The 23,346-nt window shown below is 37.4% G+C and overlaps 1 protein-coding gene, 1 non-coding gene and 1 pseudogene across 9 annotated transcripts in view; all 3 read left to right on the top strand.

Annotated features, from left to right (window-relative positions):
* Positions 1-23,346, top strand: part of ZNF518A (zinc finger protein 518A) — a 52,996-nt gene that overhangs the window by 16,520 nt on the left and 13,130 nt on the right. For 4 of the 8 annotated variants that reach the window (XM_060641881.3, XM_078434679.2, XM_060641882.3 and 1 more), the window contains 4 exons: positions 1,740-1,890; positions 4,849-4,898; positions 5,436-5,559; positions 5,709-12,297. In XM_060641881.3, coding sequence (XP_060497864.3) covers positions 5,835-10,292 — 4,458 coding nt within the window. In that variant the 5' untranslated portion in view covers positions 1,740-1,890; positions 4,849-4,898; positions 5,436-5,559; positions 5,709-5,834 and the 3' untranslated portion in view covers positions 10,293-12,297. Of the gene's footprint in view, positions 1-1,739; positions 1,891-4,848; positions 4,899-5,435; positions 5,560-5,708; positions 12,298-23,346 lie in introns of those variants that run through there. The other 4 variants (XM_060641885.3, XM_060641886.3, XR_009612926.3 and 1 more) reach the window with 3 other exon arrangements.
* Positions 3,895-3,997, top strand: LOC132685712 (U6 spliceosomal RNA). Its single transcript, XR_009613281.3, has one exon. It is a non-coding gene; the product is annotated as a U6 spliceosomal RNA (small nuclear RNA).
* On the top strand, positions 12,489-12,616 carry LOC132685705 (U4 spliceosomal RNA; annotated as a pseudogene).

Raw genomic sequence — 23,346 nt, 5'->3', positions numbered from 1 at the left:
CCTGGGGTGAGGTTTATATTTCATCCATATATGGTCATTTAATCCTCTTGCTTTTGATATGGTACCCACTCTCTCACCTGTGTCTGGTATCCCCTGTTTAAGAGACTGTGTTTACTTTTTGCAGAGAATAAACTGCTGCTGTGGTGGGGAAATAGCAGTTACCTAGCCTGGAGTGAGAAAGGGAATCTTGGCATCGAACCAGAACTCAAGCAGCTTTCTCCAAATTTCTCTTTGTTTTAGCTTTCTCCTCCCTTCTTCCCATTTCATAGTTACTTAGTACTGCCAGTTCCTAAGCCTTTCAAAGTTTCAGAGTGTAAAATAGGTTAGTTCTTAGCTTTCGCCACTGTCTGTCTGGGATTTAGTTTTCTTGGGTCTGCAGGGTCATTTACTTTTTCTGCTTTCCAGCATTTAGGAAGTTGTTGCTATTGTCATGTTTCCTGTTTCCTATTAATTTTTCTTTAAGGACTCCTTACCTATTTGTCATGTTGTGAATGTTCCCCTCTTCTGGTTTTTTTTTGCTTTTCTTAACTATTAACAAAATATTTACTTTTATTTCTATTTTGTAGATTTTGTTATTGACAGATATTTCTTCTATAACACATTATTCCTTTCTTTTAGTCCTTGTTTTTCTGATTGAAATTTGATTTTGCTGAAGTATTTACTTGAAACTTTATTCCAGAAAGAGTACATGTATAGCGTATTCTCTAAATCATTTTGCACATCTAAAATTGTACTTTTCCCTCATGCATTTTCCTAGGTATAGAATTAATTCTTTGGTTAATCAGTTTTCCTCAGATATATTCTAACATTTAGAATTGTGACTAAAATGTCTGATTAATATTAATTTCTGCTTAAAGTTGGCATTGTTGATGAAAAATCAGATACCTTTTTAGATAATTCTCCCTCTCTACCTTTTTTTTTGTAGCATTTCATTTTTTCTTTTTAAACTCAAAAATTTGACTAGGATAAGTTGTAAACATTGAGGTTTATATTCTCTTCTCACTAATCTTGCTTGGCTTTTGAGGAACTTTTGATTTTGAAAATTCAGGTCTTTAAAAAAAAAACAACCCAAAACTCAAAATGTTTTTCTTGTTTTCAAAATCATTATTTCTCTGCTATCTACTACTTTTTTCTCTCCTTCATGACAATATGTTCTTAGTTTTCTTTTTTTAGTATATCATCTCAGGTCTTGCTAAAATTGCCAATTACTACTTGATTCTTCCCCTCTAAGCCTTCTTTTTCCTGCAGTAGTGGTCATGTAGTTACTATTTTTCATTGCTGAATGGGGGGAATGAGGAAGGGTTTCTCAGTGCTCAGTTGTTTTCTCTTTGTTGAGCTGTTTCAGCTAGTGATGTTTCTGCCTACTCCCCTCCCCACCTTTTTTTTTTTTGAGAGAGAGAATCTTAAGCAGGCTCCACACTCAGTGCAGAGCTGACATGGGGCTTGATCCCACAATCCCAGGATGGTGACCTGAGCTGAAATCAAGAGTCAGATGCTCACCCAACTTAAGCACCCAGGTGTCTGGAGATAAATCTTTAAGAATGAACCAAATTTTTTTTTTTTTTTTTCAGTTTTTTAGTTAAAAGGAGGTGGAAAGCTAATGTAATTTTTTCCTGACAGCTTAGAGATTTACTTATGTCGATAAAGGACAGAACTGTTAAACAGAGGAAGATAGGCATGGATAGAGGAAGATTTATCTTTGTTCAGAAATAATTTTCTCTTTATATCTTTCTCAACAGCTGGTGCTAGCAACTCCCAGCTCGGCCCCTGGACCTAGCTCAAAACTCTGGATTCATTCTCTTCCTTCCCGTACCTCAGCCCAAGCTTTCTGTCTCCCCAAAGGGTACCACATGATCTTCCTCTCAAGTCCTCACTTCCTCGAATCCCAAGGTATGTAGGGAAGGAGTAGGCTGAATTATGTCCTTTACTTTCTTAGGGCATAATAGATGCTTATTATATGTTAGTTAAATGCATGTCCCCTAGTGAAATTCTTCCTTGAGAGTGGTGCTTGGCAGTGAATTAGCATTTGTATTCACTCTCCTCTCTCTGGACTCTATCTTAGCAAACACGTTGCAGTATGTGTGTGGAATCTTTTTCTAGTTTCTTGTCATTTTGTAGGTCTTTCTTTATTGTATTTTTTGGTTTGTGTTTCAGTGGGCAGTTGGAAGAAGGAAATCAAATGGCTTAAGTTGCCACCTTGATGCAGGAAACTCTCCAGGTTACTTGAAAGGGCCAGGCATACTTTATGCAAATAGTATTATTTCAAGGCTTGATGAGATGTTGGTTAAGTCTTATGAGGTAGTAATATGTAGAGAGAGGACAGTAGTTTCAATGGCAGATTTAAAATCAGTAATCTTTGTTGGTAAGGTAAAGATTGAACTGTAGTGAAAAGAGCATTAGCTAGTAGGTTGGAAGATTATAATTCCTCATTCTTTTTTTTGTTTTCTGACGTGTTCACAACACAATACATTTTTTTGCCCATAGGTGGTAACCATATTGTAATTTGCTACCAGGTGTCGTCTTTGATTGCTTCTGCATACTTAGGTTGAACATAGTTGAAGACAAATAGATTTTCCCCATTTCAGATTTGAGGGTGAAAAACCCCAAACTACCTAAAATACACAAACTCCCCTAATGCTGTATTGTACATGCCATACATTAAATATAAAAAAATATTGATATTCAGTATTGATTACTTAGCAGTTACTAAACTTAAGTAAAAGCTAAGTGGATTTCTTAATAAGGTGGTCCCTTTTATTAATTGTTTTGCCTATGAGGAAAGGACATGCACTTTTTAATGGATGGAATTTGTGAACTCTGTTTTGGCTGCCATGTATCCCACTTAATTATTTTCTATTCTTTGTGTCCTGGAACGGTGGGGTTGCTGAAATGTCAACTCTGAACAAGCAATGTATTAATGTATATGTCCTGCCTCTTCCTTTAGACTGTAAGCTGCAGTAGGGTAGAGACGATGTTTTTGACTCTTTCCATAGCACCCAGCAAAATGCCTCACAATCACAGTTGTTATTAGTAAGTTTTGGTTGGTTGACTTGTTTAAAATCCTATTTTTAAACTGGTTGCCAGACTCTGGGGTATGTGTTATGTTATAAGAAAAATTTTAAATTGTACAGATATTTTGAAATGGAATCGATGAAATTTGAAATCCTATCAATCTATTTTTAGCATTACCTATATATTTTTGGACACATGTACTGTTACCACAAGAAACAATTTACCTTTTATAATAAAACCCATGATGGGGCGCCTGGGTGGCTCAGTCGGTTAAGCGTCCGACTTCGGCTCAGGTCATGATCTCACAGTTCGTGAGTTCAAGCCCCGCATCGGGCTCTGTGCTGACAGTTCAGAGCCTGGAGCCTGTTTCAGATTCTGTGTCTCCCTCTCTCTCTGCCCCTCCCCTGCTCATGCTCTGTCTCTCTCTGTCTCAAAAATAAATAAACATTAAAAAAAAAAAAATTTAAAAAACCCACGATATAGTCTCCTCTTGATTACATGTATAATAGAAAGGCTTGAGTATGGATGGTCCAGAGTGACCATAATATGATATTTAGGCAAATGGGGAAGAACCATTATAGATGTTCTTAAAAGTTTCACATGTTTGAATCTCACCCTCAGATTCTGGTATGGGGAAGACTCCATAGGTGATTATGATGCTGGTCACTGTTGAGAATGTGATAGTCTGCAGGGAATCTTCTCAGTTGGTGTGGAGTATCCACCAGGTGTCACGAACTTTCTTCTGGCCATTTGTTAGTTTTTCTTACTTTTGAAGGAAAAGTTTTTACATTGAGCTTTAAATAATATAGTGAATTTTTAGTAAAAATTTTAATAATTTACTGAGTTAGACACAGTCTGTAAAAACATTTAGGAAACCAGTGTGTGCTTTGGCAGCACTTATACTAAAGTTGGAACACTACAGAGAAGATCAGCATGGCCCCTGCGCAAGGATGACACGCAGATTCGGGAAGCGTTCCGTATTTCGTGCAGTTCCCGAGTGTCCTGCCACCCACGGCAGATGAACTCTGAGGAAAAGATATGAGTCAGAGGATGGTGTGTAACCCTGAATAGTGAAATTCTGATTTTTCACTATTAAAAAAAAATTCAGTAGACTGGTACCCTACTAATGAATTATCAGTTTAGTATTTATATATTTGAGACTACTAAAGAATGTGTTTTTTAGACCCAACCAAAATTACTAAGTGTGAGAAATATTAAGAGTCTCTTAATATGTATGTGATATAACTTTTATCTGTGGTTTCTTAATAAAGGACTTCTGAAATAGTAATGTTTCTTGTTACTTAGATTAATTGAAAACATTTTTAAAGTTTTTATTTATTTGATCTCTCTGCCCAATGTGAGGCTTGAACTCACAACTTCGAGATCAAGAGTTGCATGCTCTTCCAACTAAATCAGCCAGGTGCCCCTAGATTAATTGAAATTTAAAGCTGAGACCTTTGAATAGACATTATGGGTGAACCTCAGTGTGATTTACACTTTATTTTCTTTAGTTTATCTAGTTTTCTGTTACTCACAATATATATTTAAGATCACAAAAGTAAGAGAAGACAATTTTTCCAGTACACATTTTGATATTCTACTGAACCTTCAGTATTCAGATTTTAATCTCACCGATGTATTATCACATCTTACTGTTTTACTATTTTTTATTCCTTTGCAGTTTGACTCATAATGTGTCATTCCATGGTAATTACAGTAGTGATAGCTACAATTTATATAGCACTTTACAGGATACCGTTACATATATTTTCTTATTTAATCTTTACAACAGCCCTGTGAAAGGGGAAGTGCTAATTTTTCTTTTTCACTTTATAGATGAAGAAACGAAGACAGAGATTGAGACTTGTCTAGAGTAACACAAACCAGTAAGTGTTGGAATTAATGGAGGCAGGTAGTAATGGGTGCCTTCTCCTATGCCAGCGGCTTTCCTTGCTGCCATGTACCTGGGTTCTAGGGACAAAGAGCCAAGATGGTCAGGAACCAAAAAGGTAGTAGGTGGACTTAATCGTACCCCAGCAAAATGTGTTATTCCTTCTCATTTCTCTCCCTCTCTCTCTCTTTCTCTCTTTTTTTTTTAACACCATTTAGTAGTGATAACTTGAAAGAGCACATAATGTCTTTTTGTTGTTGTTAGATAAGTGAAACTTATTTTAAACATAGGTTATCCCTGAGGCACTAAGGAAGTAGACAATCTGGAGGGAAGTCTGTTGAATTTCTCAGAGGGTAATAGCTATAGGGGCAGCTAAGGAAGGGAGAAAGTTACTAGTACATGTGTGTAATTGGAACTGAAACTTTTATGGCTCTCATTAAGATTTTTGAAATCCTGTTTAAAGATTGTAATATCAATTTCATATAACAATCTTAGAGCTTAAGGGTGCTTATCCAGTTGTGGTTTTCTTTAGATGACAGAACCGAGGTGCAGAGAAGTCGAAGCCTGCCTGGTGTCCCAGAGAGTGGCTGCAGGTAGAGCTTGTAGCTGCTGACTTCCTGATTAGCGCCATCTCTGCTTCCAACTCTTACCTCTTGGTAAGCTGTCCTCGAAGTACTCCACAGTCTTTTCTATCTCTTTTTATGTGTTTGATCGACATTGGCATTTTGTATCAAAATGAACTTTAAAATTAATGAAAATTACTGATGCTTACGTGATGAAAATTCAATTCTTTGTTTGATTTCAGGTGAGTTAATGTGGGAAAAATCCTCGTATTTTGAAGATGTCTTGCAACAGTATTGTTTCCTGTTTAAGTTACAAGTAACTTCAGTTTTTAGAGAAAAAAGAAATTGGGGTTTTTTTTTGTTAAATCATGCCATCTGAACAGAAACAGTTATTTTTTGATGAAAAACAAACTATTTTAAAAAATTATGATGTGAAAAATGAGATAGTTGATACTATTAGATCAGTGCTTAGGCCAAAAATTTCAGAAAGTCGTTTTCATTATGAACTAAAAAATGTGAAAATCGATTTGCCGAAGATAAATATTCCAAATGAAGTCTTTTTGAAACATGAAGTTGACAAATACAGAAAGTTATTTCAGCGTCAACCACAGACTGCAAGAAAATCTATCAGTATAAAGACTGTAAGCTGTGTAGAGGAGTGTATGCTGCTCCAGAAGTCTGAGAGAGTTGAAGAAGAGGGTTTAAAAATGTCGGCAAAAATACTCAATTTCAACTGTTTAAAATGCCGAGATAGCACTCGATATAGCCCAAATGATTTACAGAAACACTTTCAGATGTGGCACCGTGGTGAATTACCTTCATATCCTTGTGAAATGTGCAGTTTTTCAGCAAATGACTTCCAGATATTTAAACAACACAGACGGACACACAGAAGCACTTTAGTAAAATGTGACATTTGTAACAATGAGAGTGTGTATACTTTATTAGACTTGACAAAGCATTTTACATCCACACATTGTGTAAATGGTAATTTTCAATGTGAAAAGTGCAAATTCTCCACCCAGGATGTTGGCACATTTGTTCAGCACATTCATAGACATAATGAAATCCATTATAAATGTGGTAAATGCCATCATATATGTTTTACCAAAGGAGAGCTTCAGAAGCACCTTCACATTCATTCTGGTACATTTCCCTTCACTTGTCAATATTGTAGCTATGGTGCCACTAAGAGAGAGCACCTCGTAAGACATGTTATAACTTTGCACAAAGAACACTTATATGCGAAAGAGAAACTGGAAAAAGACAAATATGAAAAAAGGATGACAAAGAGTTCAGGACTTAAGCTGATACTGAAAAGATACAGAATAGATGCATCAAGGAAGACCTTCTGGAAACGCAAGAAGATCAACAATGGAAGCGACCGAAGTATAGAAAAAAACACTCAAGTGCTAAAAAAACTGAACAAAACACAGGCTAAATCTGAAGACCAGAGCCATCTTGTTCAAGAACATTTAAATGAAGAAAAGGACGAAAGACCACACTGTGAGAATAATGATAAACCTGCTGAGTTAGGGTCAGAAAAGCCAACTCTTCTGTCCACTGGGCAATATAATAGAGCTGAAGAGGGATCACATTCGACTCTAGGTTTCTTGAAGACTGCTGTACAAGGACCTACAGTGTTGATGGTGAAAAATAATAGAATAACAATTCCTGCTAACTACAGTGCTGATTTTATGGGTTTTAAGATGGTGGATGGAAAACAACATATTGTAATAAAATTGTTGCCTACCAGTAAACAGAATTTATATTCACCAGGCTCACAGTCAGATGCTGCAAAGGATGGTACTGGCAGTTTGCAGCCCCAGACACTGGACACTACTGGATTTTTAGCAGGAGTAACAACTGAGTTAAGTGACACCGTTTACATGAAAGCAACTACTCCATTTTCGTGCTCATCTCCTCTACTTTCAGGGAAAGTCCTATCAGAAAAAGAAATGGCTTTGCTATCTCAAACGGGTAATCTGCTTCAAACAGTGGATGATGAAAAAAGTGTGTCGTCTTTGTCAGCATCAGGATTGGTTACAGCATCAGTGAATTTGGCCACAAAAGTTGAAACAAAAGATAATATTGACTTATGGGGAAGTTACATTCCTCAGAGTCACCCTGAGATATCAGGTGCTGCCATTAGAAGTCCAGATAAAGTCAACTCTGCTACCAAACAAAATGCATACAACAGCGGAGATATGCATAACTATTGCATTAATTATGTCAGCTCTGAGTTACCTGTTGAATCTTCCAACCACGGATCATTACCCTTTCATAATTACTCAAAAGTAAATAATTCTAATAAACGTCGTAGGTTTTCAGGAACAGCAGTGTCTGAAAAAGAACCCTCATCAAGCAAAACGGTTGTTCAACAACCAATAAGTGAATCAGTTTTATCTTTGGTGCGAAAGGAGAGCTCAAATCCAGATAGCATGTTAGCATCTCTTAGCTTGTTAAATACTAAAGATGGAACTTTAAAAACGCAAGCTGAAATTGAAGAACAATGTGTGTTAGAAAAAGGACAAAACATTGACGGACAGAACTTCTATACTAATGAAAATCAAAATTTAGAGAATATGACTGAAAAATCTAAGTGGGATGACATTTCTAATGTTGAGTCACCTATGATGCCTAGAATCACATCTGTTTTCTCTCTCCACAGCCAACAGGCATCAGAATTTTTGCCCCCTGAAGTAAACCAGTTACTTCAGGATGGGTTAAAAACAAAATCTGATGTAAAACAGGACTCTAGTAAGACTCCAGATAAAGGCCCGCCACTTCATTGTGACCAGTCATTTCAGAAACCTGAGGGAGAAGGCAAAATAGTTGAATCTTCAAAAGACTTCAAAGTACAAGGCGTCTTCCCAATTCCATCTGGTGGTATAGGGATTAATGTGCCTATAAATGATCTGAATTTAAAGTGTAGTGGAAAAGAAAAACAAAATCTGTCAATATCACAAGATGTGAGAGATTCAGAAAAGGCACCTAGAATTTCAGGTATTGGCACATTACTTAAGACTCAGTCAGATGCAATAATAACACAGCAGCTCGTAAAAGATAAACTGCGAGCCACTACACAAAATTTAGGTTCTTTATATAGGCAGAGTCCACTTCTAAATTCAGAACCAAAAAAAGCTATATTTGTTCAGACTCCAAAAGGCTTTTTTGTACCACTGCACATTGCTAACAAGCCTGGATTACATGTTGTTTCAGGAAGACCGCTTCCATTGGTTAACACACAAGGTGTACCTGCTTCTCTTCTTTTAAACAAGAAACCCGGGATGATTTTAACATTTAATCATGGGAAACTTGAAGGTGTTTCCACTGTCAAAACTGAGAGTGCTCAAGCTTGTGGAACTACAGCTAAGGAGCCTTGCAGAACACCTTTTTTAAAGGTGGAACCAAACAGTAATTGTCTGACACCTGCACTATGTTCCAGCATTGGCAGTTGCTTGAGCATGAAAAGTAGTCCCGAAAATACTCTGCCATTAAAAGGCCCGTACATTATTAAAACATCAGCAAGTTCTTCAGTGAAAGCTGTTCCTACTCCTAATGTAGCTTCTGAGCACCAGGGCACCAAGTTGAATATTGTGGAATCAGTAAAACAGCAGAATGAGATTTTTCCCAAACCACCTCTTTATACCCTCTTGCCTGATGGCAAACAAGCTGTTTTTTTAAAGTGTGTGATGCCAAATAAGACTGAGCTGCTTAAGCCCAAATTAGTCCAAAATAGTACGTATTATCAAAACATACAGCCAAAGAAACCTGAAGGAACACCACAAAAAATATTGCTGAAAATTTTTAACCCTGTTTTAAATGTGACTGCTGCTAACAATCTGTCTGTAAACAACTCTGCATCCTCATTGCAGAAAGACAAAGTACCATCTAATCAGACTACAGGAGGAGAGCAGAGAGAGCCAGAATCTTCTAGAGATGCCTTACCCTTCTTACTAGATGATATGATGCCAGCAAATGAAATTGTGATAACTTCTACTGCGACATGCCCAGAATCTTCTGAGGAACCAGTGTGTTTCACTGACCGTTCAGACACCAGGGTGTTAAGGTGTAAAACAAATTGTACAATTGAGAGAAGCTTCGATAGAAAAAAGACTTCCAAAAAAAATTTTCCAAGAATAAAAACTCATGTAAGAAGTAAAGATTCTGAAACTGCCTTTGTACCTAGAAACAGGAACTGTAAACGAAAGTGTAGGGATAGTTACCAAGAACCTCCAAGAAAAAAGGCAACATTACATAGAAAGTGTAAAGAAAAGGCAAAACCTGAAGCTGTCCGTGAATCGTTTGGATTTAGCAGACCGAGGCTTTCAAAAGATGCAGTCAGAACTTTGCGGCTTTTCCCATTTAGTTCCACACAGCTTGTGAAATGTCCTAGGAGAAACCAGCCAGTTGTAGTTTTGAATCATCCTGATGCAGATGCCCCAGAAGTAGTAAGTGTAATGAAAACTATCGCTAAATTTAATGGACGTGTACTTAAGGTTTCATTGTCAAAAAGAACTATCGATGCTTTACTGAAACCGGTTTGTGGTAATGCTTCACAAACAATTTATGATGATTTTTCCAAGAGGCATAAAACATTTAAACCTGTTAGCTCTGTGAAAGAAAGATTTGTGCTAAAATTAACACTCAAAAAGATGAGCAAAAACAATTATCAGATCGTGAAAACTACCTCTGAAAATGTTCCAAAAGCTAAATTTAACTGTTGGTTTTGTGGTAGAGTATTTGACAATCAGGATGCTTGGGCTGGTCATGGGCAGAGACATTTAATGGAAGCTACTCGTGATTGGAATATATTAGAATAATTTACTGTAGTTACCAAGGAACAGAGAAGTAAAAGGGTCTTAGAAGAAAACAGTGGGTTGAATTACCTTAAGGTAATTGTCTACTTCAGTACGTACCTAAAATTGAACATCGGAAAGTAGGCTGTATTTCCATGGGAGACTAGAAGAGTTTTATGTGTGATAGTTGCATATGCTGTCACTGCACACATAAGTTTTGAAAGAAAGTAATCACAGCACAGATGTACCTTGATTTCGTTTTTTTTAAGTGTGTTCTTGGGAAGTTAGGGCTAAAGAAAATTTTGATGAAACAGTTTTCCCAGTTTAGTTATTTAGGGACTCTTAGTAGAGGGTAACGGCTGACAACTGCATTCCCTCTCTTCTTCCACCAGCCTTAGGAATCTGATAAGTGTAGCTCCTCTGAAGATGGAGAGAGCTCTTTCACCATGGAGCTGAAGGAGTTCCTCATCATTTGTGAAGATACACTAAGAGAGCTTGAGTAAAGAATTTAACTTTACATCTGCTCGATAGAGCTGTTTTGAAGGGTATTAGGTTCCTTAGAGTAACTAAGTACAGTTATACCTCTTGATGCTTGAAGAGAGTTTTTGACAAGTACATCGTTTTTTCTTTTACGCCGTGTCCCACATCAAGGATCGGAATACCCTCCCAAGGTGATTTTCTTTTTCTAAATGGCTGTGTCAAGCACTGTAGTAGATGAGAAGCCTCAAAAGAAGAATTAAACTCTCTGGGTCTAGTTTGAAGTCTCGTGAAGGAACTTGAACATTTTTCTGAATTTGATGATAATCTCCAGTGATTCTCTTGCACAGAACTATGCTTATTTGATTTAAATTGTTTGTCCCTCTTAAACCAAATGGCCCATTTTTGACTTGGTTGCCATGCATTTAAAAAGTGGACCATAGACGCACTTCCAAGGGAATGGCTTTTCTTGAAAATAAAAAATTATTCTCCAGAAACCGTATTTTGAAACAAGATTAGCAAAGCAAATCAGATTTTTGCTGTTTAATTACTGTTAGGTGTCTAAACATGTACACTCTGGGACAAACCATTTTTGTTAGCACCTTTTCAGTATGATTGACAGCCCAAAGCAGATTCTTTACTGCTTGTTGGCAGTTGAAATAAAGAAGCATTAATAGTGGATTCAGTGACAGTGCATAAAATTTCAGGAAAGATTCCTAGGGGACATACCCAGCAGGTAGGGTTTTAAAATGGATATTTTCATGACGACAGAATCATTGACTGAAACTTCACCGTGTAAGTTTGGATCAAATTTTGTTGGATCATTGGATAACGGAGTCCTTGTATTACAAATTACTGTATAATTTTTGTTATATTGTTACTACAAGTGTTACAACATTTTCATTGACTGAAAACTTCAGGGCTTCTTTTCTGTATATAAGAAAGAATTTAAACCTGTACATATTTTTGTACCTTTCAGTTTGTTATGTAAATTTTGCACAGAAAATTTTTGACATAAAAAGTTTATTTTCCTTCAGTTTAGTTCTGTGCATGCACTAATAAAACTGGTTGTTTAATTTAAAAGGAATATGTAAGACTTTACCCATGTCCTTTTCTTGGTTTTTATTTTAGATGTAGAATTTTTTTTTTTTTTTTTTGGGTAAATTCATTTTTCAGGGATTGAACACTATTGTTAGCAAGTGCCTAAAAGATGTGAAACAGTTTACATATGTCAACTGTAACAGTAGGTCCCAAATGGGCCCATTCCCCCAAAAGTTTTATTTTAAAGAAAGCCATACATAGATGCTTCAAGCTATCTTGCTATGCACATTATACATGTACTTTTTTTGTGCAGTTTGTCTACTTTCCTAGTGAAGTATTTTTTGTATAAAACCTGTTATAATTGTGTTTCTTAAATTGAGCCTAAGAATGGAGTTGATTGGAAATATACAGTATATATTAATAACGTATATGGTGTTTAAAGAATGATAAGCATTGTTAATTTCTGTAATGAAAATTTTCTTCAATTAAATTTATCTTAAGTTTGTGTTTACACAGTAATTTTTTTTACTGTACTGAAGTCAAATGGGAATTTTATTCTAAAGGGAAATACTTCTATTTCAAAAAAGTTTGTTTCCTTTTATGCTAGGGAACTGTATCAAATAAAGTGTGGATTTGCCCTCCCCCAAAATCATAGATGAAACTTTGTTTGAGAACACTTAACACCATAAAGTTACTATAGTTAGCTTTGCGCAGTGGCAGTATCGTAGCCAATGAGGTTTATCCGAGGCGCGATTATTGCTAATTGAAAGCTACTATAGTTATGCTGATGAGGAGAATCATACAGAGGCTTATGCTCTTTAGTACCCTAACAGCAATAGAATTGAAATGCTCTGCTGTTCTGGGTAGATGTATTATAACTCATTGCCTTCCATGACTAGAGAAGAGAGAGCAGCAACTATCATGCCAATGTTTGCAGGATTATAAAAACACATTTCAGAATAGCCATGCCGGTAAAAATCTAATGTTGTGATGCATACTTTTTGCCGTAAAGTTTTAAAAGCCATTTTAAAAAGCTTCATGCCCCAGATACTCTAGTTAGCCCCTTTTCTGATTTGTTAGGTTATTCTGAAGAAGGCAAACTTCCTTGGACCCTCTCTCTTGCTGGAGTGGAAAATCCAAAATCAAAACCCACCATCCTTTCTTTTCTCCTAGCTGAAAACTGAACTGAAGATTGTTCTCTAAAATAGGAATAGCCACTAATTTGAGGTTGTGACTACACCGGAAGGGTTTTATTTTTGCAGTCCAACTTCTTGGTCAGGAATTTGTTTCCTTTTCCCCTAGTTGGCCATCTCCAAGGAAATGGACCTATTTGCATTCGATTGAAAAAATAGTTTAACTTTCAAAGAGTTTACCTTTCTATCTTACTAAGCACTCAGTGTATTGAAATGTGATATATATATATATATATATATATATATATATATACACACACCTATATATAAATGTGATATATATATACATATATATATACACACATACATATTTTTTTAAATGAAAAATTGTGGTTTTGTTAAGGGGTCAGCAAAGTTTATCAGTAAAGGGTAAGTTAAGCTAGTAAATAATTTAGGCTTTGTAGGCCATTTAGTCTCTGTCATAACTTCCTAAATGAGCCATGAGCTGAATTTGGCCTACCAAACGGTTCACTAACCCTTGTTTCAGTTCTCTCAAAGGTCTGCCCTTAGAGTGGGATTTTTAAAGTTAGTAACAAATTTGGTGCAGTTTTTTTGTGATGTACACCAACTGTATAAAAGTTACAAAGTATAAAAACTAAAGTATGCATATAAAGTTACCAACATAGATGTGTTTAAAAGTGAAGGGAATGTAAATAATGAAAAGGATTAGTGGTTGAAATGGATGGGTCATCTGTGTGCAAAGGGTCATGTAACTTATGGAGGGTTTAAAAATGAGATCAAACAGTTGTGAGAATTTATGTTCAGGTTAGGTGAGAAATACTAGTTCTTTAACTGATTTGAAATAGCTATTAAGAAAAGTAATGAGTTCTTGGGTGGGGGGAGAATGGAGGTGAGGTGAAAACAATATTAATTCCATGTAGCTAATTTACTGATGTTTTTTCCATTGTCCCCCGCCCCGCCCACCATTGACATCTGCTTTTTTAGCTTGGGATATGAACCATTTCTGTTGGGGTATTGGCTCTGTTCCTTACTTCAGCAATTTGCCAGCATTCTTATTTTCAGCAAAGTGCCTTGACTCCATTCGGGATCTTATCTGGTGAAACTTGCTGGGGGAATTTTCAGGGCATTATTTGTTGTTAGTTAAGAATGTAGAGGGGCGCCTGGGTGGCGCAGTCGGTTAAGCGTCCGACTTCAGCCAGGTCACGATCTCGCGGTCCGTGAGTTCGAGCCCCGCGTCAGGCTCTGGGCTGTCCGTGAGTTCGAGCCCCGCGTCAGGCTCTGGGCCGATGGCTCGGAGCCTGGAGCCTGTTTCCGATTCTGTGTCTCCCTCTCTCTCTGCCCCTCCCCCATTCATGCTCTGTCTCTCTCTGTCCCAAAAATAAATTAAAAACGTAAAAAAAAAAAAAAAAGAATGTAGAAAGAATTAGCTAGTTCTGCTAATTAGCTAGTTAAGAATTAGCAGAAAAATTTCCCTATAATGCAGAGTTGAAATAGGATCAGCATGGTTGACTTTAGTGTTCATTGGTTTAAGTATGTTCTTAATTGTACAGTTGAGAAGTAGCCAATATCTTGGAAGAGGTGTTTGACCAAGTCTTTGAATTATTTGTTTTTAGTTCTGTCTTTTGAGCTGCTGTTAGTAAGTGCCCCCAACGTAACAATCTTCTTTCTTTGAAAAGTACTTATCATTATTGTGACATTGTAAACGTTTGAGTAAATAGTGTAAGAAGAATGTTAATATGTACATCAATTTCAAATATCATGATTTTTAGTCAATGCCAAGAATGTACTTAACATAAAAATGCTCATTCCTAGTAAAGTCATTTTTGCTCTTTTAGAATTCTTCCTTAATACTTCAGAGTCCTTTAACCAAAAGTGAAGGTAATGTTCAGTTTGTGACTGAAACTGCTTCTTTCAGTTAAGGTGCCTGTTATCATCAGTTACTTCATAAGTTATTGCTAATGTAAAAAGACAGGAAAGCAAAATGAAAAACTTGGAGACCAAAATACTATTTACAAATAACTTCATTTCAATATTTTGAAAATCCAAAGGAGTACACTGAAAATTAGCTTTTCTGAACACTTAATAGTAATCAATTGTGAAATAATAAAAAGACCCATTTATAATAAGAGCCACAAAATAATAAATTTAAAAGTTGTGTGAGGCTGCCTAAGGAAAATCCACAAAACCTAACTGGGAGGTACACAGTGTCTCTGGGTATAATATTAAATATACCGCTGTTTGGTAGATCCCATTTTCCACACAGGTGTCCCACAGAAGGCTCATATCAAGTGGGAGGTGGCAGTTGGTGGGGCCCACTGTACCACCCTCAAATCCTGCAGTGTAAGGAGAATCGGGGCAGGAGCTGCTCTTAGGTGCAAGTCCCCCTTTCCCACACAGCTGTGTTGCAAGAGATCTGCTCTGGTGGGCTGGGCATCTAAACAGCAGCTTCTATCTCTTCTAGCTTTCTGGAGGGCAGAAGAGCTATTATTCTGTGCACACTCAGCCCCTGATGAACATTAGCAGATTCCATCCTCCCTGGTTCTGGGCTATAGAAGGTCCATACTGAGAGGTGATAGACGATTGTCACCCATGTCCTTCTCTAGCTCCTGGCACAGCTACTTTGCAGGGAAGAACTAGGAGACGTTGAACAAAGAGCCAGTTTCCCATACTCTGCCCCACCCCCAGCCCCACCCTCACCCCAGCATGCTCCATAGCACAAGGCACAGGGGTTGTTCTGTTCAGGGGAAGGTTTGAGTGAGCTTCAAAGACTTGACAACACACTTGACATTACCAGGGGCCTAACTTTACCTGGAACAGACTGGAGCAGAGCAGGTACAAACTGCTAATGTAAAACAAATCAAATAAAAAATTTAAAACAATAGAACAAGCAGCTAGCAATAAATGGAGGCTAACCGTTGCTGGTAATACCAATAAACACCAGCCAGAAAGCGTAAAGACAAGATCAGGGAGAGAGACAAAGAGAATGGATAAAACTACAGACATCCCTTGTGATCAGAAATAATGTGTTTATGTTCAAGCCTGCACCACATAGAAGCAACCAGACAGGGAACATCTGGGCTACAAGTCCAGATGACAGAATGTAGGGCAAAACTTGTCAACTCCCTAGACAGTCAAAGCAGACTCCAAGCCCCACACAGATCCAGTGGTGATGGGGGTAAATCTCCCTAATTCAGGGGGCTTAAGCATAACCTCATTAATTAGTGGCTGGTTATAAAATGATGCTGACTCAGAAGCAACCCGTAGGAAGTCAGGCTTAAAGATAAAAATGAGAGAGAAACAAGTTGGGCAGTAACATCAGAAGCTGCACACTGTAGGGGGCGCCTGGGTGGCGCAGTCGGTTAAGCGTCCGACTTCAGCCAGGTCACGATCTTGCGGTCCGTGAGTTCGAGCCCCGCGTCAGGCTCTGGGCTGATGGCTCGGAGCCTGGAGCCTGTTTCCGATTCTGTGTCTCCCTCTCTCTCTGCCCCTCCCCCATTCATGCTCTGTCTCTCTCTGTCCCAAAAATAAATTAAAAACGTTGAAAAAAAGAAAAAAAAAAATTAAAAAAAAAAAAAAAAAAAAAAAAAGAAGCTGCACACTGTGAAGGGATATAAACTTCATGAATTAGTCCAGCCAAGTCACTAAACAAAACTAAGCCAGGAGTGGGGAGGAGAACTACTATGCAGAGAACCTACGATATGTTACCTAAAATGTCCTATTTTCAACACAACATTATGAGACATTCAAAGAAGCAGGGAAGTGTGACACGGGCAAAAGCAGTCAATAGAAACTTCCTTTGAGGGATACCAGATGTAGTGTAAGTGTTAAGCAGCAATTATAAATATGTTCAAAGACCTAAAGGAAACCAAGTTTAAAGAACTAAAAGAAATGCTGACAGTGACTCATCAAATAGAAAATGGAAATAAAAAGATAGGAAATAAAAACTCAAAATTCTGGAGTTGAAAAGTTCAATAGCCAAAGTGAGACTTTTCCTAGTGGGGCTCAACAGTAGATTTGAGCCATCAGAAGAATGCACAAATCTGAAGATAGATGGGGAGAGATTATGAAATCTGAAGCACAGATGGAAAAAAGAATGAAGAAAAACAGTCCTCCTCATACTACATACACAAAAGTTAACTCAAAATAGATCATAAACCAAAATGAAAGCAAAAACTAGAAAATTCATGGAAGTAAATACCGTGACCTTTGTTTAGGCAGGCTTCTTAAATATTCTTAAACAAACAAACAAACAAAAAAGAAATCAGGAACTTTAAAATGTATAGAATTTTTATTAGAAGAGGTTATGAGCTGATCTATTTCATCTAGTTTGGCTGGTATCCATTTCAGTAATAAAAACTTTGTTATACATCATTCCTCCCCTCATGCTATTATTGTCACAAATTATATCTTTATAAGTTGGGTGCCCATCAATTATTGCTGTATGCATTTTACTTCTAAACTGAGAGGAAAAAAGTTAAAAAATGCATTTGCTGTCTTTTATAATTACCATGATCAGTTCTGCATGTCTTTGTATGGATTTGAATTACTGTCTGGTGTCCTTTCAGCCTGAAGGACTCCCTTTGGTATTTTTGTGTAGGACACGTCTGCTAGCAATGTTTATTTGGGAATGTCTTAATTTTTTGCTTCCCTTTTGAAGGATAGTTTTGCTGACCATGGAACTGGTTTGCAGTCTTTCCATTCAGCACCTTGACTATGTCATTTTACTGCTTCTGGCCTCCATGATTTCTTTAGAGAAGTCAGCTGTTAATCTTATTGAGGACCTTGTATGTGATGAGTCACTTCTCTCTTGCTGCTTTCAAGATTCTCCCTTGTTTTTTTAAAGTAGTTTGATTATAGTATGTCTGGGTATACATATCTTTGAGAACTTGGAGTCCCTGGAGTTTCATGGATTTGTAGATCAATATTTTTCAACAGATTTGGGGAGTTTTCTTCAAATATTCTTTTCAATGCTTTCTTTTTCTTCTCTCCTCCTGAGACTCACATTATGTATATGCATTATGCTTGTTGACTCCGTTTCTTAGGCTTTCATTTTTCTTCTTTTTTTTTTTTCTGTTCCTCAAACTGGACAGTGTCAACTGATTTATCTTTAAGTTTATAGATTCTGTCTTCTGCCTGCCTAAATTTGTTGCTGAGCCCCTCAAGTGACATTTTCATTTCAGTTATTATACTTTTCAACTCTACAATGGAAAAGTTCTAGAGTTAAAATTTTGTTTCACAACTTCTGTCTATTCATATTCTCTATTTGGTTGAGACATATTTACTTTCCTTTTGTTCTTTAAACATGGTTTCATTAAAGTCTTTGCTTAGAAAATCCAATGCCTGGGCTTTCTCAGTATTTCTGTTGATTGCTTTTTCCCCTGTGTATGGGCCATATTTTTTTCTTTGCATAACCTTGTACTTTTTTTTGAAAACAGAACACTTAAAATATTATAATGTGGCAACTCTGAAAATCAGATTGTCCATCCCCTCCTCCGTCCCAGGGTTTGTTTTTATTGCTGCTTGTTGTAGTTGTTGTTTATCTAGTAACTTTTCTGAACTAATTTTGTAAAGTCTGTATTCTTTGTCATGTGTGGCCACTGAAGTATCTGTTATGTTAGCTTAATGGTCAGCTAACGATTGGACAGAGATTTCCTTAAACACACAGAATGGAAAAGCACCCAGAATGTTTGCCAGGGACTGTGTTTTTGTGGTGCATCTCCAACACTCATCCAGACAGTTTTCAACTCTGCCTTAGCCTCCACTACTTTGATAGAGCCTCCAGGTTAGTCAGAGATGACAGTTTGGGGGCTTCTCAGGGCTTTGGTTAGCACACACACAGCCCTGACCATGCATGTTTGTCTTCTAGATTCCTAGGAATATGTGGTGACTTTACGGAGCCCTTAAGGACATCTCATTTCCCAGCTGTCCTCCCTAGCTTTTTTGATCAGTCTGTTGATTGCCTCAAATGTTGTCTATCACCTCAGGCAGCAGTAACCAAAACATTGGCCTGTTAATGTTTCAACTTTGCCCCTAGGTAGCGGCTTTAGCTCCAGGCAAGCTTCAAGTCAGACAGAACCAGTCTTCCAGGAAGTCACCAGACTAAGAAACAAATGATTACAATTCTTTGTGACTGACATCTGTTCTGTCTATTGCCAGGAATGGGACTTGTATCTTCAGGGCCACTGCTAACTTCACATTTAAAGGTGAAAGACTGAAAACTTTCCCCTTAAGATCAGGAACAAGAAAAGATGTGCACTCTCGCAGTTTCTATTACACATAATACTGGTTGTTCTAGTCAGGGCAATTAGGCAAATGAAAGAAAAATCCAGATAGGAGAGGAAGATATTAAAAATATCTGTAATTTTAAATGACACGATCTTGTATGTGAGAAATCCTAAGGAATCCACTAAAATTTTTATAATCAATTCATGAGCTAAGCAAGGGTGCAGAATACAAGATCTATAGAAAAATCAATTCTACTTCCATATGTTAGCAATGAACAATCCTAAGGGAAATTGAGGAAAAAAGATCCCGTTTATAGTGTCATCTAAAGGAATAAAAATAGATTTGGCAAAAGAAATGCAAGACTTTTACCCTGAAACTATAAGTCATTGTTGAAAGAAATTAAAGAAGACCTAAATAAATGTAGAGACATCCTATGTTCATGAATTGGAAGATTTAATATTGTTAAGATGGGAAGATTCCCCAAATTGATCCACAGATTCAATGCAATCCCTGTCAGAATTCCAGCTGCCATTCTTTACAGAAATTGACAAACTGATTCTAAAATTCATGTGAAAATGCAGGGCATTCAGAAAACCAATAGCTAAAACAATTGTGACGAGAAGAATAAAGTTGGAAAACTTATTTTCCCATTTCAAAACTTCTACAAAACTACTGTAATCAAGACCGTTTAGTACTGACATAATAACCATACAGGTCAATGAAATAGAATTGAGAGTCCAGAAATAAACCCATATATTTATGGTCAATTGATTTTTGACAAGAAAGCCAAGGCATTTCAATGTGGGAAGAATAGTCTTTTAACAAATGTTCCTGGGACAACTGGATATCCATGTGCAAAAGAATGCATTTGTAAACCTACCTTGTATCATACATAAAAGTTAAACTCAAAATGGATCACTACATGTTAGAGATAAAACTATAAAAATAATTAGAAACGTAGCTGTAAATCTCTGTGACCTTGGGTTATAGTTTCTTAAATAAGACACCAAGAACACAGCAATCAAAGTAGATAAATTGGAATTCATTAAAATGAAAAAATTGGGTTTCAAAGAACTCAAGAAAGTGAAAAGAAAACTCACAGAATGGACGAAAATATTTTCAAATCACATATCTAATATGGGAAATGTACCCAAAATATATTAAAATGATTGTGATTCAATAAAAAGACAACTCACTTAAAAATGGTCAAAGGATTTGAATAGGTATTTCTTCAAAGAAGATACACAAATAACTAATAACCACATGAATATATGCTTAACCTTTTTAGTCATTAGGGAAATGTAAATCAAAACCACAGTGAGATAGAACTTCACACTCTTTAAAATGGGAATAATCAAAAAGACAATAACAAGGACTGGTGAGAATGTGGTAAAACTGAAACTCTCATACATTGTTGGTCAGAATTTAAAATGGTGCTTTGGAAAATAGTTGGGCATTCCTGAAACTGTTAAATATCATTACCACATGACATAGCAATTCCGTTTCTAGACATAAACCCAAAAGAAATGAAAACATTCACTCAAAAACTTGTACGTAAGTGTTTAGAGTGGTATAATCCATAACAGCCAAAAAGTGGAAAACAGCTCAAATGTACTCAACTGATGAGTGAAAAACAAAATATGGTATATCTGTATTATATATTATTTAGAGATAAAAAGAAATGGAGTACTGGTACATACTATAGCATGGATGAACCTTGAAAACATGCTACATGAAAGAAGCCAGTCACAAAGGACACGCATATGGTATGATTCCATTCCTATGAAATGTCAAGAGTATGCAAGTTTATAGAGACATAATAGCTTAGAAGTGAATTATGATGGGAATTGATGGAGAATGGAGAGTGTCTGCTTATGAGTATAGAGGTTTGGTTTTCTGTTTGGTTTTGTTTTGTTTTTGGAGACAGCAAGTGTGAGAGGGGCAGGGAGGGAGAGAGAGAATCCCAAGCAAGCTCTACCCTCAGCACAGAGCCTGACATGGGGTTTGATCCCAGGACCCTGTGATCATTAGCTGAGCTGAAATCAAGAGTTGGATGCCAAACCAACTGTGCCACCCAGGTGCCCCTGGAATTTCTTTTTATTGTGACAATGTTCTAAACAGATTGTGGTAATGGTTGCACAGGTCTGAATGTATAAAACCCACTGAATCATATAATTTTAAGTGGGTAAATTTTCTAGTATGTGAATTATATCTCAATAATGCCATTAAAATTATCAACTAGTAAAAGTTGGTTAACCATTAGAAAGGGGAAATTGGATGCTAAGGAATACAGAAATGGCAAATGTAGAAATTACTATTATTTTTAAGAGTGAGAAAGAATAAACAAGAAAGAAGCTAAGCACTTAGAATGGGACTAGCCAACCCTTATTCTGAGATTCAGACCTTTTTGAAGAGGTTGTAGCTACCACAGGTACATTCAGCTGGCCAATAATAACGATGGTGCTGGTCTTAGCTGGTCTGTAGGCAGTAGCTGTGACACTCATTGGAGGGTGCTGGTCAGCTAGAGCTCCTCTGTTGTAAACAATCTGCTGAGCATTATAGAAACTCACTGGCAGGTGCTGCCAGCCTTTTACTGGTCCACAGGAAGCTGCCCCACTGAGTGGCAGAGAAACTCACTAGAGGGTGTGGTCAAGGTGGATCCTACTAGGTGGCTAAGAGAAATTTGCTAGTGAGCACTGGTGGGCTAGAGCGAGTTAGCAGAAACTGGCCTGTGGGGCAGCAGAAAAACTCAGTGGATGATATCACAAGCCAGAACTGGAACTGCTATGTGGTTGAGAAACTCACTAAACAGTGATTGTCACTGGGCATCCCTAATCCACTGATGGGAAAAATCACAATGGAACTAGGAAGGAACCACCAGTGAACTTCTTAGGGATACTTGTTACCCTCTTACCAGTGCATTTTTCTTTCTTTCTTTCTTCTTTCTTTCTTTCTTTCTTTCTTTCTTTCTTTCTTTCTTTCTTTCTTTCTTTTTATGTTTATTTATTTTTGAAGGAGAGAGAGACAGAGGGTGAGTGGAGGAGGGGCAGAGAGCAAGGGAGACACAGAATCCAAAACGGGCTCCAGACTCTGAGCTGTCAGCACAGAGTCCAACGTGGGGCTTGAATTCATGAACCACAGGATCATGACCTGAGCCAGTCAGACACTTAATCAACTGAGCCACCCAGGTGCCCCTTACCAGTGCATTTCTGATGGCCTTGGTGAACACACTTGTTTCCTGGAACATAATTTTCTGGTGGGTCTTCTGCCCCTCATACATCTACTCTGGCATGCTTACTTCCCTGAGTCTTAATTTCTGTCTCCACTATCTTTCATAGCAATTCAGACATTTTAGTCTCAATCAGTAAAGGCAATCACTTTCTCTAGTCTCGCAGGAGCCACCCAGTGAATTTGCACCACCTCCTATGGGTCTTGCCAGGGTGTTAAATTCTGTATCCTGAGAAGTGCCCTTAAGTTAATAAATTATTTCTTATCTAGTCTTATATTCTGGCTCGTTTGCTCAAGAATTCTCAAAATCTAGTCCTATGGTTCTCCCTCAGGTCCTACCAGTACGTGGTGCCTAATTCTTTAATCCCCTTCGGTGTTTATTCTTTTCTTCCCTCAGCAGGCCTAGCACACCCATAGCTGGTTCAGGCTGCAATATGACTTTAGTTATTGGTCTAGCAGCCAGGACAGGAGATGGAGCATATCCTAAAGGAAATTTCTGTTGTTGTACAGGGAAGAGTCCTCTGCAGTGCCTTCCTACACAGGCAGAGTCATAGTTCTTAATGAGAGGGGTACCTCTGCAAACTCTGAAGGTTTAGAGGATTCTGGAAAACCAAATAATTGTTGGCATTCACAACCAACAACGAATTTACTACCATTCATCACCAGATATACTCACCCCATCTATCAGGGTCCCAGGTTTTTGAACTAGGACTCTGAAACTGGCATAACAGATCTGTCTTGGTTTAGAATTAAATTATCTTTGCAGCTCAGGAACTTTATTAAATCCTGAGTTTAGTCTTCAGCTTTTTGTTCTCTCTCACTGCAGAAGATTAGCAATTGGGTTGCTACTTTGTACCAGGCATAGTCCATGACTCAAATACCCCCCAAAATGGGGTCCTCACTGCCAGCTGGGTGGTGAGTAATCTAGTGGTGAGTAATCTTATGGCCTACTT

Source organism: Panthera onca, chromosome D2 (genome assembly GCF_046562875.1).
Source record: "Panthera onca isolate mPanOnc1 chromosome D2, mPanOnc1 haplotype 2, whole genome shotgun sequence".
Lineage (NCBI taxonomy): Eukaryota > Metazoa > Chordata > Mammalia > Carnivora > Felidae > Panthera > Panthera onca.
The sequence above is the reverse complement of the archived record's forward strand: the minus strand, read 5'-3'. Positions and strand labels throughout refer to the sequence as shown.